The sequence below is a fragment of the Panthera leo genome, chromosome A1 (genome assembly GCF_018350215.1).
Source record: "Panthera leo isolate Ple1 chromosome A1, P.leo_Ple1_pat1.1, whole genome shotgun sequence".
Taxonomy (NCBI): domain Eukaryota; kingdom Metazoa; phylum Chordata; class Mammalia; order Carnivora; family Felidae; genus Panthera; species Panthera leo.
The window spans coordinates 137,363,393-137,379,109 of NC_056679.1; the positions used below are offsets into that span (position 1 = coordinate 137,363,393).

General features: G+C 36.5%; 1 protein-coding gene across 4 annotated transcripts in view; it reads left to right on the plus strand.

Annotated features, from left to right (window-relative positions):
• TNPO1 (transportin 1) overlaps nucleotides 1-15,717 on the plus strand; it is a 90,624-nt gene that overhangs the window by 60,069 nt on the left and 14,838 nt on the right. For all 4 annotated transcript variants that reach the window (XM_042940790.1, XM_042940803.1, XM_042940798.1 and 1 more), the window contains exons 10-16: nucleotides 5,903-5,963; nucleotides 6,513-6,681; nucleotides 9,982-10,134; nucleotides 10,856-11,081; nucleotides 13,174-13,345; nucleotides 14,808-14,894; nucleotides 15,545-15,652. In XM_042940790.1, coding sequence (XP_042796724.1) covers nucleotides 5,903-5,963; nucleotides 6,513-6,681; nucleotides 9,982-10,134; nucleotides 10,856-11,081; nucleotides 13,174-13,345; nucleotides 14,808-14,894; nucleotides 15,545-15,652 — 976 coding nt within the window. The remainder of the gene's footprint in view (nucleotides 1-5,902; nucleotides 5,964-6,512; nucleotides 6,682-9,981; nucleotides 10,135-10,855; nucleotides 11,082-13,173; nucleotides 13,346-14,807; nucleotides 14,895-15,544; nucleotides 15,653-15,717) is intronic.

The following is a 15,717-nucleotide window of genomic DNA, read 5'->3' on the forward strand; positions in this document are numbered from 1 at the left end:
TTATTGAGACATAATTGACCTAAAACATTGTATTAATTTTGCTACGTAATGATTTGATACATGTGTTAAGGTCAATTACTTTTAAAAATAATGCTTGGGGCGCCTGGGTGGCTCAGTCAGTTGAGCGTCTGACTTCAGCTCAGGTCATGATCTCATAGTTTGAGGTTTGAGTCCTGCGTCAGGCTCTGTGCTGAAAGCTCAGAGCCTGGAGCCTGCTTCAGATTCTGTCTCTCCCTCTCTCTGACCCTTATCCACTCATGCTGTCTCTCTTCAAAAATAAATTTAGAAAACATTGAAAAAAAAATTTTTTTTGAATAAAAAAAATAAAAGTAGTGTTTAACTTTCTTTTGAAAAATTTTTTGTGTATGTTAGTGCCATATGCCAAATAACATTTATTCAGAATGTTTGGGGAGAATTAAATTTGATACTATGTAAAAGCAATTCACATGGCATCTAGCTCTCTTCAGTACTTAAAATTTTGATTATACTGTTTTGTGGTTTGCTGTTTTCAGTTGTATATTGTGCAGTTTCCTCTTCTCAGTTTTTAAGCTTTGAATACTATTCCATCATGGTGTGCATACTGTTTTACATTCGACCCTTCTATTGTTGAATATTTACATTTGCCTTTTTTTTTTAATGTTTTATTTATTTGTTTTGAGAGAGAGTACAAGCAAGAGAGGGGCAGAAAGGGAGAGAGAGAAAGCATCTCCTGCAGGCTTCATGCTGTCAGCTCTAACTCCAGAACCATGAGATCATGACCTGAGCCAAGATCAAGAGTTAGATGCTTAACCAACTGAGCCACCGAGGCACCCCTGCCCTTTTTTAAAAATTATAAGTAATCCTGGAGTCAGCATCTTTTCTTTGTCCATAAGTGGTTATCTCTTTCAGGTAGAATTCTTACAAGTGATGTTTACCAAAGTCAAAGGATCGTAAATACTCCACAAATTATTCTGTAGTGAAGTTACACCAATTTATAAGCCACCACCAGCATCCCATCCTGTCAACCTTCTGCTGGCCATTACCATTTCTGTAATCTTAGTCATCTGGATGAGCAAAACAAAACCACTTGTTTTAGTATGTTATGGTATCGGTGGGTTAACTTTTTTTTTCCAGATATTTATGTTACTTGGATGTTCTCATTTTCATATCTGTCGCATTCTTTCTCTTTTTCCACCAAGAAAGCAGCAGTTGTACCTATATTTGATTCTAGTCAGTCTGGAGTTTATTAGGGAGTAAAGTGCAAGGTGGTGTGCTAAATGGGTTTTCCTCCTTTAGGAAATCCAGATAAGTAACTTTTTTTTCTCCTTAACTTGTGATGCCACTTTTATGATGTGCTTAGTTCTTACTGTAGGACCATATAATTCAAAAAGTCATGTAAACGGGTGCCTCAGTCAGTTAAGCATCTGATTGTTGATTTCAGCTCAGGTCATCATCTCACAGTTGGTGGGTTGAAGCCCCACATCAGGCTACCTGCTGACAGTGCAGAGCCTGCTTGGAATTCTCTCTCTGTCCCTCCCCAGCTCTCTCTCTCCCTCAAAAATAAATAAAACTTTTTTTTTTTTAGTGTTATATAAGCAGACATTAATTCGTACAAAGACTGAAGAAATTCTATCATGAAAACCCAAGCTATAACATTAGGAAGTATTGTTAATAAGCAATTATAACTTCATGCTCCAACTTGGTTATTACACTAATAAAACCTAAACATCCTTAAAGCAAGGAAGAACTTGGTATCAGGCTAAAAGAGCAGAACTTAATCTTTTTTTCTATGCTAATTGTTGCAGACCTTAAATAACCTAAGGCAGCCATAACTGGGTTTGATACATATATCTTCCGAACCATTGGTTTGGGAACCATATTTATATAAAACAAGGCTACTTTTATTTTTCATCGTAAAAATGCATTTTGAGGACTGGAGAATAACCACACTGATCTGATGCTGAAATAGGAAACATAATAATATAGCACTGTTCATCAGCCCCATGTTTATTATGAGCAAAAAATGTTTGCTTAGGAGTAAAAATTGTATATGTAATGAGAACTGTGTTGTTATGAACTCATATAGAAAGCACCAGAGTGTCGAGGGATGACAGTAAATTCTTTTATGTGTTTCTGGGCTTTGTAAAATCTGTTCCTTTTTTTTTTTTTTTTTCTTTTGTTTTAACGAATATTAATCTCTTTTGATTACTGAATATTTGATGATATATTTTCTTATCTGGCAGAGCAATTCATTTTTTTTTTAATGTTTATTTATTTTGAGAGTGAGTGCGTGCATGTGTGAGTGAGCCGGGGGGGGGGGGGGGGCACAGAGAGACAAGGAGAGAGAACCCCAAGCAGGCTCCACACTGTCAATGCAGAGCCCAACATAGGGCTTGAACTCAAACTGTGAGATCATGACCTGAGCTAAAATCACCAGTGGAATGCTTAACTGACTGAGGCATCCAGGTGCCCCTCATTTCATTTTTTATTCCCAGTTATTTTGGCTTTTCCCCCACCTTTATTCTTCTACATTAATATTAGTACCTCCTGGCACTGTTCAGATTAATCTATGTAAAGCAAGTAATGCTAAGTACATATTTAAGGACTCAGTAAACATTCATTGTTGGTATTGACGTCGTTGCCTTTCCGTGATACTGCATTAAAAATTCTCTCTTGGGGCACCTGGGTGGCTCAGTTGGTTAAGCGTCCAACTTCAGCTCAGGTCATGATCTCACAGTCCGTGAGTTCGAGCCCTGCGTCGGGCTCTGTGCTGACAGCTCAGAGCCTGGAGCCTGCTTCAGATTCTGTGTCTCCCTCTCTCCCTGCCCCTCCCCTGCTCTGTCTCTCTCTGTCTCAAAAATAAATAAAAACATTAAAAAGAAAAAATTTCTTTACTGGGGTGCCTGGCTGTCTCAGTCAGTAGAACATGGGACTCTTGATTCAGGATCATGAGTTCAAGCCCCATGTTGGGCGTAGTGCTTAATTTTTTTTCTAAAAAAGAAAAATTCTCTTTTTTTGGGCTGCATGAGGCTTCAGGAGAAGGCTCCTTAATAATTAGATCTAAAAATAGTGGTCTGCCTTGAAAGATGGGAATTCTTCAGACAAACGCCATATTGCTACATGGTCACAGTTAATGTCCATATCTCACTTTCCAATTTGATTTGCTTACCCAGCTTTATCAGTCCCTTATTGCCTGCATATCTTTTCGTTCTGTCTTTCTCTGGCACAGACCTCATGATTCACAAATCAACTATATTGACCATAAACTTCTAGCTACCCTGCATCTCCCCTGCTCTGGATTAATAAACTGTCTTTGCTTCCTGTCAAATGCTTTTGGGAAGTCACACCACCAGGATTGATGGTTGTAGAAATGCATGGTTTTCGATGTCAAGTGGCCCCTTCACACTGCCAGTTTTTCTTATTCCAGGTCACTTTTTATCTTCCATTCAGTAGAGCAGCCATTCAAACCTTTATCACTCTTCTGAATTCTCTTCATTCGTTCTGAGCACTTGTGCTTTATAGGAAAAACAAGTGACCCTTCATCTTGCCCCAAAACTTAAAGATATATTTTCACGTGAGTGGTCTTGGACAGCATAATTTTTTCTTCAGGTACCTCGTTCCATCGAATATATACTTTTCTCTGTTTGAACTTTCTTTCTCTTCTTTCTCCGTAACTTGAATTTTTTCCGTCTTAAAAATGATTCAGAAGAACAGATGAGGCTCACTGTCCTTACTTCTTTACCTCACCTCATGTTATTTCACAGTCTGCCATCTGTCTCCCCACTTCCCCCAAATTATTGACAGAGATGACTTAATTGTTGGTGATCCAAATGGATCTGTCTCTGCAAAATGCCTGTAGCTTATAAAATAGGGTTTTATTTGTTATAAATTTTATATAACTGTGTTATATTAGCTGTAATGTTAAATTGATATTAATCTGTATTTTAGAATTTGAAAGGATTTAAACATGAAAGTGTGGCTGGCCCATATTTTTTCTACCTGTCTAGGAAATTTTGAATCTTACTGCTTTCTTTTCCCTATTATTATTCCTTTAGTTAATGAGGGCTTACAAAATTATCTCGTTGATGGTAGAGTTGTACCCAAAATTAGTTGTGCACATGTTTATTTAATTGGTGTCAGATGATGTAACTCTTTGAAGTAAGGCCTCTACAAAGGCCTAAGACATTATTGTAGAGAGTGAGAATTTCTTAGATCTGTTGTAGGGAAACAAAATTATTTTTGGAGTCACGCCAAACTGGTTTTGAATTCTGACTCTCCCATTACTTAAAATTAATGACCTTGTGGAAATAATGTAACATCTCTGAGCCTTAGCTGACTCATCTGTAAAAAGATCATAATATCTTTTTCACTAGATTATAAGGAAAGTGCTTACTAATAAGTCCCACAGCTGGTAGTCATGAGTATGAGTTTCTTTTGGCTATTCACACTTCCCAAGCCACCCAGAACTATTAAAGGTAGAATTCAGAAGCAGAGAACTGTGGACTTTTTTAATGTTTCCAAAGTGTTCCCATAACCTTTTATCCTCAGTAGACTCTTAAGTGTGTAATGGGCCACTGAGAAAGGAAATCATCAAAGCTTAAGAAACCTATCAAAGCTTAAAATTCTCATAGCTACAAAGGAACTGTAGTGTTTTGACCTTTTTATTATGTTTTTTGATAATTTTTTAACTATTCTTACATACCTGGGATTCCATATTTACAAACATCTTGGTTCTGATTTAATAAGTACATTAATACTTTAGATTGGATATGATATCCTGATTAAACTATTTTCTTATAGGAAATTTGGGTTAATTTCTTAAATTAAAATTTTCCTAACTTTTTTATCAAAGGCTATGATCTTCTTGATAGAGCTCTTCTTTTTTTTAAGTTTATTTATTTTTAATGTTTACTTTTGAGAGAGACAGAGAGTGAGAGCAGGGGGTGGGGCAGAGAGAGAGGGAGACACAAAATCCAAAGCAGGCTCCAGGATCTGAGCTGCCAGCACAGAGCCCAACCGCGGGGCTTTTGAACTCATGAACCATGAGATCGTGACCCGAGCCGAAGTTGAACACAACCGGCTGAGCCACACAAGTGCCCCTAAGTTTTTTTTTACTTTGAGAGAGACCATATGTGCACAAATGGGGGAGAGCTGGGGTGAAGGGAGGGGAGGGGGAAGAATGCCAAGCAGGCTCTGTGCTGTCAGTGCAGAGCCCCATTCAGGGCTCCAAGTCATGAACCATAAGATCATGACCTGAGCCAAAACCAACAGTCAGACACTTATCGCACTGAGCCTACCTCATGTCTTTTTTTCTTTTTTTTGCATTATTTCTTTTGGATAACTTACTTTAGACTTAGTATGTTTAACATTCTGAACATTATCCTCTCTTTTATTAAAAGAAGTACAAATAATGTAGGCTCATTGTGAAAATGTCACACTATGTAGAAATAAATGATTAATTTTATCCCTTTTTAGTCTGTTCAGCTTCTTCTCCAAAGATACCATTTTCTTGTATATCTTTCCTAGATAGTCTCTTTATACAAGTAATTACATAGTTAATCTCATTACTTTTAACTTAAATGGCAACTCAAATGCTATATGTGTTTTTACATGTTTTTGTTTCATTTTAACTATACTGTAATTTATTTTGGTGTCTCGTTCTTTTTCTAACCACTATTGATAAGCTACCTTATCCTAAGATTCCATCCAACAGATCCCATGCATGAGTATGTAAAAGGCCTGGGATATAAATGAGGAATACTTGTCATTTGAAAAGGGCAGACATCACAGAATATGCCCTAAGACAGTACTGGCAGGGATGGTTGGCTCTTCGGTATTACTAGTCTACAAAAGGTCATTAAGGTTGCTTAAAAATTCTTAGGAAATCTTTAGTTCTTTGTTTCATGAATTTCTCTCTTTATAGATTGATTCCTGTGTTAGTGAATGGCATGAAGTACTCAGATATAGATATTATCCTTCTTAAGGTAAGGAAACTTTTCTGATAAATAGGGAAGCTTTTTTCTTTTGACTTAGAGAATCTTTGAAGTTGACTGATAGAACATTTATTTAAAATAGACCCTGTGTAAATCTATTTCCTATTACGTATAATGTGCTGCAAAGTGCAGAGAAGCAAACGATGAGTTTGAGTGATAACATAGGCTAAAACTTCATTGGAACCAGATGGTGACACTAGTAGAGAAATTTCCTCTTGATTCAAATTATTTGTAGCTTATTTTAAGCTATATTGAATATGATCTCAGTCTTATTCAGGTACTCTAGATTATACCAGTTGATGGGAGGCAATACTATAATGAGATTAAAAGTGCCTGATACCTGACATGTGTTACATGATAGTTCCTTCTCCCCTTAACACAGAACTGTTTTCTGCACAGAGGAGAGTGGTTCTTAACAAAGAGGTGTACTTCAAAACCATGTGCATGGCACCATCTCTCCTTATTCTGATTCTTTTATGCATGTACATGTTATTAGCTTATAATGCTGTTTGAGTATTATCAAAATTTTTCTTAAAACAGGGTGATGTTGAAGAAGATGAAACAATTCCTGATAGTGAACAAGATATAAGGCCACGTTTTCATCGATCGAGGACAGTGGCTCAGCAGCACGATGAAGATGGAATTGAAGAGGAAGACGATGATGACGATGAAATTGATGATGACGATACAATTTCTGACTGGAATCTAAGTAAGTCAGAGGGAAGAATACAGTTGCCTGCTTTGATAGCAACTTCATTGAGAAATCATACACATAATTGTACAGTGCCCTCATTAAAGGGTACAATTTAGTCGTTTTCGTATATTCAGAGTTATGGAACCATCACCCCAGTAAATTTTGGAATGATTTCGTCACCCTAAAAATAACCCCGTTCTTATTAGAGGTCGCTCCCCATATTTCTTCCAGTCCCCCGGCTGAAAGCAACTACCAGTCTCTATTCTATCTGTCTGGAATTGCCTATTTTGGACATTTCCTATAAATGGAATCATACAATATGTGGTCCTTCATGACTGCCTTCTTTCACTTAGGATGTTTTCAATATTTGTTTGTGTTATGGTGTGTATCAGTATTTCATTTCTTTTTAATTTTTTTTTTAATGTTTATTTTTGAGAGAGGGAGAGACAGAATACGAGTGGGGGAGGGGCATCGAGAGAGATGGAGACACAGAATCTGAAGCAGACTTCAGGCTCTGCGCTGTCAGCACAGAGCCCGACACGGGGCTTGAACTCACAAACCGTGAGATCATGACCCAAGCCGAAGTCGGACACTCAATGGACTGAGCCACCCATGCGCCCCACTTCATTTCTTTTTAATGTGGAAAAATAATTCATTGTGTGGATATGCCACATGTTATTTATCCATTCATCACTTGATGGACATTTTGTTCTCCCTTTTGGCTATTGTGAGTAATGATGCTAAGAATGTTAATGTAAAGTTTGTGTGTGGACATATGTTTTCACTTGTGGATATAGACAGAAGTGTGATTACTGGGTCATATGGTATATCTTTGTGTTTAAGCTTTTGAGGAACTACCAGGCTGTTTTCCACAGTGGCGCCATCATTTACTTTCTTACCAGCATTATCTTACGGTTGTGGTTTCTGCATATGCTTGCCAGCATTTGTTGTCACTTATTTTATAGCTATCCTAGTAGATGTGATTATGCTTCTTAGAGACTTCTTACCTCAAACTGCCATTTTTCAAAAAGCCGTACATTTTGTTTGACATTATAAGATAGGAACATTGGCCGCAAGGTTTTCCTGTTTTCTTGATATAAACTTATTTTTCATGATAATTTGCCTGTTGATTATCAAGGATAACGCTAAAATAATATAAATTGTTTTCTCATTCTCAAAGTTACAAATGAAGTTTTTAAAACTCTTGTTTATTTTCAAACTTAATTGCAAATCGAAATCATCTATTGAGCCAACATTCCGCCCCACACACTAATGAAATGAGGAATCTAGACACCTGTGTTTTGTTTTTGTTTCTGTGCTGGTCCTTAAAGTTTCATGCTCTAGTTCAAGGTTTCTCAACCTCCACATTGTTGACATTTTGCCACATGGTTCTTTGTTGTGGTGGCTGTTGTGTACATTGTAGAACGTGGAGCAGCACCCCCCCACACACACACACACAGTTGTCATGACCACCAGTGTCTCCAGACATTGCCCATTGTCCCCTGGGAAACAAAATTATGCCTAGTTAAGAACCACGGCTATAATTCAGAGTGTTGGGATTTCTAATAACTGATGAAACAGTTAAAGCCATGAATTATCAGACTGAACTGTGTAATTCATTTGGTTAAATAATGCTAATTCCTCTGTTGCCCATTTAGTTTTCTGTTCCTTAGAGTGCCCAATGTGCCCAGCACTAGGCCAAGGACTTGGCATGTGTATCCCATTTAATCTTACAACAGCCTTAGGTTGGTAAGGAAACTGCAAAAAGAGAAACTTGCCCAAAGTTGGTTAACATAGCTAGTACTAATGGCATATTTAATCTTGGGCTCCAAATCTCCCACAAGAGAACACGAGGTCTTCACTGCTGCCACAAATTATAGTAGCCCCCTGTAATCCACGAGGGGATATGTGCCAAGACCCCCAGTGGGTGCCTGAAACTCACAGATAGTACCAGACCCTCTAAGTACTATTTTGTGTGTGTGTGTGCGCATGTACATACATACATACCTATGATAAAGTTGAATGTATAAATCAGGCATCATAAGAGATTAACAATCATAATAGTAAAATAGAACAGTTATATTGGGTGCCTGGGTGCCTTAGTCGTTGAAGCTTGTGACTTCAGCTCAGGTCATGACCTTGTGGTTTGTGAATTTGAGCCCCATGTCGGGCTCTGTGCTGACCAGGTTAGAGACTGAAGCCTGCTTCAGATTCTGTGTCTCCCTCTCTCTGCAACCCCCTGCTTGGCGTCGGTCTCTCTCTCTCAAAAGTAAATAAACATTAAAAAAATTTTTTAAAAAGAGGATCATCTGCTTTTAGACTGCACTTAACCAAGGGTAACAAATCATGAAGTACAAAAAACTGCACAGTGAGGTGCTACTCTACCTCCTCCCAATATATCCCTGTAGGCTGGGAGCAGGATGGATTCAGATTATAATGTAGATAACATTACAAAAGTAATAATGTTCATTGAGTTGGGGGAAAGGAACTACTTCCCCTTCACATCCCACCCATTTTTATATCTTTCCAGAAGTTTTTCTGTGTACCTGTGGAAAAAACATGTATACCTTTTCCTGGAGAAGAGGTTGACTTTACAGCAGTGAAATGAAATTGATTTTGTGTACTTTCTTGGTTCTTTTCCATTTATTGTATAACTCATTCTATATCAGTATATAAAGATTTCATTCTCTTTCATGGTAATTTAATACTCATTGGTATGGTTCTGCCATACAGTATAACTAAGACTCTTACTGTTATGTAAGGTGTTACTTGTAGCCAGTTTAACAGCCTTTTTTAAAAAAGGATTTTACTATTGTTTAACAGTTTGTGATCAACTATTTAGTATGCCTAATCACATTGGAAAAAAAATTTTATACCTAATTTTTGTTACCATTTTGTTTTCTTAATTATTGCATTAAATGAAATCTGGATTGATACATAGTTCCTTGGCTAATAGTTCTTTGTCTGGAGGGAGTGCTTTCCAGCATATTTTATGCTTCATGCGCTGGTGATTTGTTCAGATTTATTTGCTTAACCTCCCGCTAAGTCATTATGTATTTGATTCTGAATGATCTAGCCCTAAGAATGTTAAGTAGAAGTAATAAATGTACACATTTTGCTGCAGGTTAGTTTGCTCATTCTTGGTCATAAAAAAGTATTTCTTGTTTATAGAGATAGACTGTGTCCTATTTAATTAAATTCTTTGAAATGGTAGATGTATGAATAAAGTGTCATGCATGTAACCAACAGTCATGATAATAAGAGTTAATGATAATAGAGTTTAATATAAAATTTTTGAATTAAATATTTCTTTAGGAAAATGTTCTGCTGCTGCCCTAGATGTTCTTGCAAATGTGTATCGTGATGAGCTTTTGCCACATATTTTGCCCCTTTTGAAAGAATTACTTTTTCATCATGAATGGGTTGTTAAAGAATCCGGCATCTTGGTTTTAGGAGCAATTGCTGAAGGTAAGTCTAAGTCAGAACTGAACTGTGAAGTCCTTACAGGCACTAATGCAGATGGCCCACTTTAAAGAGTGTTACCCTATAAGCAGACTCTTCAGTCTGGAATTCACATACTCTCTTGTGTTGCTGATGTGAAATAGACAATACTATGATCTACATTAACTTAAAAAAGATATTTGAATTCAGAAGCCATCTTAGGATAAGTTTTACCTTTAACAGTGAACTGTTCTTTAACAGCCACCGGCTTATCTCTAACAACACCCAGATAGTTCACAAATGCTTCTGTTACAGTAAAGGGAACAGAATGAGAGGACTAATGTCAGAAGCATCCCCATTGCTAGAAAAATCATGTTCTCCGTAGGTAAGTGTAAGAAACATGGTAGGAGAGTCTCCTCATTCTCTACGAAGCGTTATTATGTCCTAGCTGTAAGCCTGTATATACAAGAAATTGAAGTATTTTACAGGCACTTCTGAAAGCTGTAATTTGTGTAGCAGAAGTAAAATGAACTTTCCTAACCCTACTAGAAGATACTTAGGAGCAGTTAGCTCTCATTCCTTTTTTTTTTTTTTTTCCTTAATTTTAAACAGATTATTATAGTATATTTATTGTAATGGAGATAATCTGAGTGTTTTTGATGGATGCTTGTATGATTTTAGTATTCATTTGAAATAATTGTAACCGAATGTTAGCACTTTCTGCAAGATTTGTTACTTTTTATTCCAGGTTGCATGCAAGGCATGATTCCATACTTGCCTGAGCTCATTCCTCACCTTATTCAGTGCCTCTCTGATAAAAAGGCTCTTGTGCGTTCAATAACGTGCTGGACTCTTAGCCGCTATGCACATTGGGTAGTCAGCCAGCCCCCCGATACGTACCTGAAGCCATTAATGACAGAATTGCTAAAGCGAATCCTGGACAGCAACAAGAGAGTACAAGAAGCTGCCTGCAGGTGGGACAAATCCATAACAGTGTTCATTGTGGGGCATTCGAGTGGGTATTTCAGTGAGAAATTAATTTTTAACTCCATGATGGAATGTTAGTATTAAACCATTAGTGGAGCTTTTGTCATCTATAGGTTTTACCTGGTGGTTTTGCAAATTCAAATGTAAAGCAACTAGACCTCATTCTTTGCTGGTTCTTCAACTCATTCTTTTTTTCTCAGTGGCTTTGATAACAGTAGAATTCTCTTTTACCCTGATTCTCACAGACACCTGGAGTGGTGACGTTGGGAGTCTTGCTTTTGAAGGAATAACAAAAGTTTGGGTAGATTCACATCATTACTTTAAAGGTCAACAACTCCATAGAAAGTCCCACAGTGCAGTCACGTATCATCTGTCACTTAGTGAATCTACCCCAGTAGCTACTCTGTTGGTCATGTTTGGAGCTGTGTTTTTATATCACATGAGCAGTTAGTTTCATTACTATAAATATTCCAGTTTTCTGGGACAAACCTTTGTGTTCTAAAAAGGCCTGACATATTTATAGGTCCTAACTTTTTAATTAGAATTTCTTTACTGTTGACTTTGTTTATAAGAAGAAACAGTTGTTGAAAAAGTGTGAATTTAAGTAGAGTTGGACTTTACCAGATGTGAAGCAGAAATACCTGGGAGATACCTCTAATTCGTAATAAGATGAAAGAAAGTTGAACCAAAGGGAGTTGGGTGATGAATAGCACTCTTTTTCTTTTTCTTTTTTTTGAAGTGAGGGGAGGATACAAATTATATTTGCTTTCCTACAGACATAATCTGTATTTTTTTTAAACTTTCTACTAGTTGTTAAGCATATATTAAATGCGGTTTACATTCCCTGCCATCTTTAAACTTAGAGGCTAGTACAGAATACTAAATAACTATATAATCATAATTCCTGGCAAGTGCTGTAAAGGAAATACATAAACAGTTTATAATTTAAGATGGGGCTTTCACTAACAAATGGTTTAAGCCTGTCATTTTAGGAAATCCCTGAGTGGGTAGAATAGAAGCTAATACAAACTTTAATTTTAGAAGTGAAGAGCCAGGTATACTTTAAGAGTCCAGACAAATTTAGGTCTAAATTGAGGTAACTACTCAGACTCTGGAGTTTTTTCCTTTCTTGTACATTTGTGTTAATAGATAAGCCATACATACGGTAAATTTGTAGTAATAAACGCACTATGCATTCTGACGTATAATGTAGAACTTAGACCAACATTTTTAAGAATTGTGGAGGAAAAGTTGGCAAAAATAACCCACATATTTAAAATGTACAGTGGTATGACTTGATAAAAATATACATTATGGAACAGTAACCAAGATCAAGATAATTAGCACATCTCTCACCTCACGTAGTTGACAAAGACTTTGTCTTTTCCTGTGTGATGAGAAGGGTTAAGATCTATGCTCAGCAACTTTCAAGTGTACAACACTGTAGTATTAATTATAGTCACCATGCTATATATTAGGTGCTCAGAATTTATTCTTGTAATTGCAAATTTGTGCCCTTTGACCACCTGCATCATCCCATTTCCCCTCTCCTGCTAAGAGAAACATTTAAGAGGTCATGATGCTCTGTTCCGATACATCTCAAACTAACTGTTAAAAATGTCATTTTGTGACTCAGTATGTAATCTGAAGGGTAAGGTGCAAGTTCGTTTAACATTTTTAATTCTGATTTCATTCATCTGGACCGGTCACTAGAATTTAAGCTCCCTGAAAATGGGGACATTGTTTTCTTCCTTGTTCATTGCTGCATTCCCAGCACTAAGTGACTAAATAATAAATACCAGATAAATTTGTTGAATGTCTGAATATAAGAACCAACGATAGTTTTAGATTTTACCATTGTAGTGAAGCAGATGCACATAGGTGACAGCCTCTTTGAAGGAAAGGATAAGAAATGGGGGAGAAACAATAAAAATAAGCCTCTGTTTTGGTGAGATAAGGAGATAGGCATTTAAAGTGTAAATAGATACTGTATAAACTATAGAGGTAGCTTCCTATCTTTTTTATAACCTATTCCTTTTCTACAACAGCAGTAACCTCTCTCTCTTTTTTTAACTGTAGTGCCTTTGCTACCCTAGAAGAGGAGGCTTGTACGGAACTTGTTCCTTACCTTGCTTATATACTTGATACCTTGGTCTTCGCGTTTAGTAAATACCAGCATAAGAACTTGCTCATTCTTTATGATGCCATAGGAACTTTAGCAGATTCAGTAGGACATCATTTAAACAAACCAGTGAGTATCTGTTCTTAACTGTTAAAAAAAAAAATTCTAGCATAGTTAAAATCAGTAGGTTAACATGTATGTGGAAATGAAAATGTTTGGGGAGATGTGAACACTTAGTTACTTTAAGAATGTATATCTTTAAAAGGCAGCAAGTATTTTTACTTTTTAGATGGTATTAATAAATATGTTCTTGGTGTGGAAGTTATATCAGTATATCACATGAATGCACCAACACGTTTTAGAAAAGGGATGGGATCCCTGGGTGGCTCAGTCGGTTAAGCGTCTGACTCTGGCTCAAGTCCTGATCTCACAGGTCATGAGTTCAAGCCTTACATCAGGCTCCGTGCTGACAGCGCAGAGCCTGCTTGGGATTCTCTCTCTGCCCTTCACCTGCTCTCTTTCTTGGTCTCTCAAAATAAATAAATAAACTTTATTCATTTAAGTAAATGAAAATTTTTTTATAAAATAGAAAAGGGATAAAGGATTTCAACTTTTAATTCCAAGTATTTTTCTATCCACCACTTCATAAACATTGTAGCTTTAGAGTACCATATCTAAATGTCTGTGTTTTCTTGCTGGAACTTACAGGTATGGGGAATATATACTAAGGTAAAACAACGAGAAATTGGATAAGTTAAAAATGCTAAATAGCAGTATAGAAGAGGAGGTATGTTTGGCTAAGAATCCAAACTCTTGTTTCTAGTAGTGTTAAGAAGAAGGTGATGGAATTGGATTTGTTTAAATAGGATTAAAATAATAGAATTTCATTATAGCTCAAAATTCCCAGCAGAAGAATAGATTACATCTTTATGATTGCTATATAAGAAGTCTTGAGAAATGGTCTGTGTTTATAAGTTATACTTAAAACGGTACAAGACACTTGGTTCATGGGTTTGCTTTGATGTTGGTTTTGCTTTGTGTGCTGGGGCGTGGGGAGTGTTTCTCTGAATGTCTTAGAGCCTTTAGAATCTGTGCCTCTTGTTTACATGATTACTGTTGTTTATTTAGTATTTAGCTGTTTATGGATTCTAACGTTTAAAAAAGACACGTAAATGACTGTCAATCTTTTTCTACAAATGCCCCTGTAAGTTTACCTATCATTTATAACATGCTGTACAACAAGAGCCATATTACATGTTGCAAGTTCCAGAACTAAAAAAATTCAGAATAAAATTTACAGGAATTATCCCTTATTTTGATCAAAGGATTTTTCTGTAGTGGTGTGTTTGTACGCATTTTATTTCAAGAAGGATAGAAGATGACTTAAGAATAGAGTAAGATTATATAAATTAAAAGATAAGGCCAAAAGTAAAAATTTTAAAGGTGCTAAGAGGAACAGACTCAATCTTACAAGGCATTCTGTAATGATTTTACACAATTACTCTAAGTGGATTTTAATTTTCATAGACCCAAATTGGACTTATTTACATATGATAGTGGAGCTTTATGTGTTTTTCATCATTATAAATAGGAATATATTCAGATGCTAATGCCTCCACTGATCCAGAAATGGAACATGTTAAAGGATGAAGATAAAGATCTCTTCCCTTTACTAGAGGTATGCTAAGCTGGCAACCATTACTCTAATAGTAGTGTTTCAGCAAAAACAACATGTCTAAATATGAAGTGTTGAGTGTGCATGATAAGTAAAATGTTAATACGTTTGCATCCTGAACCATTTCTGTTAAAATGCTGAGTAAGTATGTAACTGCTCTTACTTTAATTATGTTACAACCATACTAAGAAATACTGTTAAATAGAAAAAGCGTAATGGATCCTATATATATGTCATGTGAATTTAGCTACATTTCTTTGTATGGATACAGAGCTATACCATGATAATTAATATAGTTCAAATTATTTTATGTGTTAATGTATTGTATATACACACATACTCAGACTTACGTGAAGTAGCATTGGGACTTGGTGCTAGTAGGAGAGACTTTACTTCATACCCTTTCTGACCAGCTTGAGGTTTGATATTTATTTATTGATTGGTTGATGGGTGGGGAGGGGGGCTTCCCCTTACCAGCAGCAAACTTAAAGCCATGGCTGGCATCCAAAGGAGAGGTTTGAAAAGATAACCTGCTATTATAGAATAGTAGAGCAGGCTAATAAATGGCCAGAATTATACCGAGTACACTCCTAAAGCATTTGTTATAATTTTATGGTACCCAGAAATTTACTTCTGTACTTTATTCTTTCTAGTGCCTATCTTCAGTTGCCACAGCCCTGCAGTCTGGTTTCCTTCCATACTGTGAACCTGTGTACCAGCGTTGTGTGAACCTCGTACAGAAGACTCTTGCACAAGCCATGGTATTTTTAAAAAATACTTATATCTGCCCTCCGGGCATCATAAACATTTTTCTATGGATAGGCAT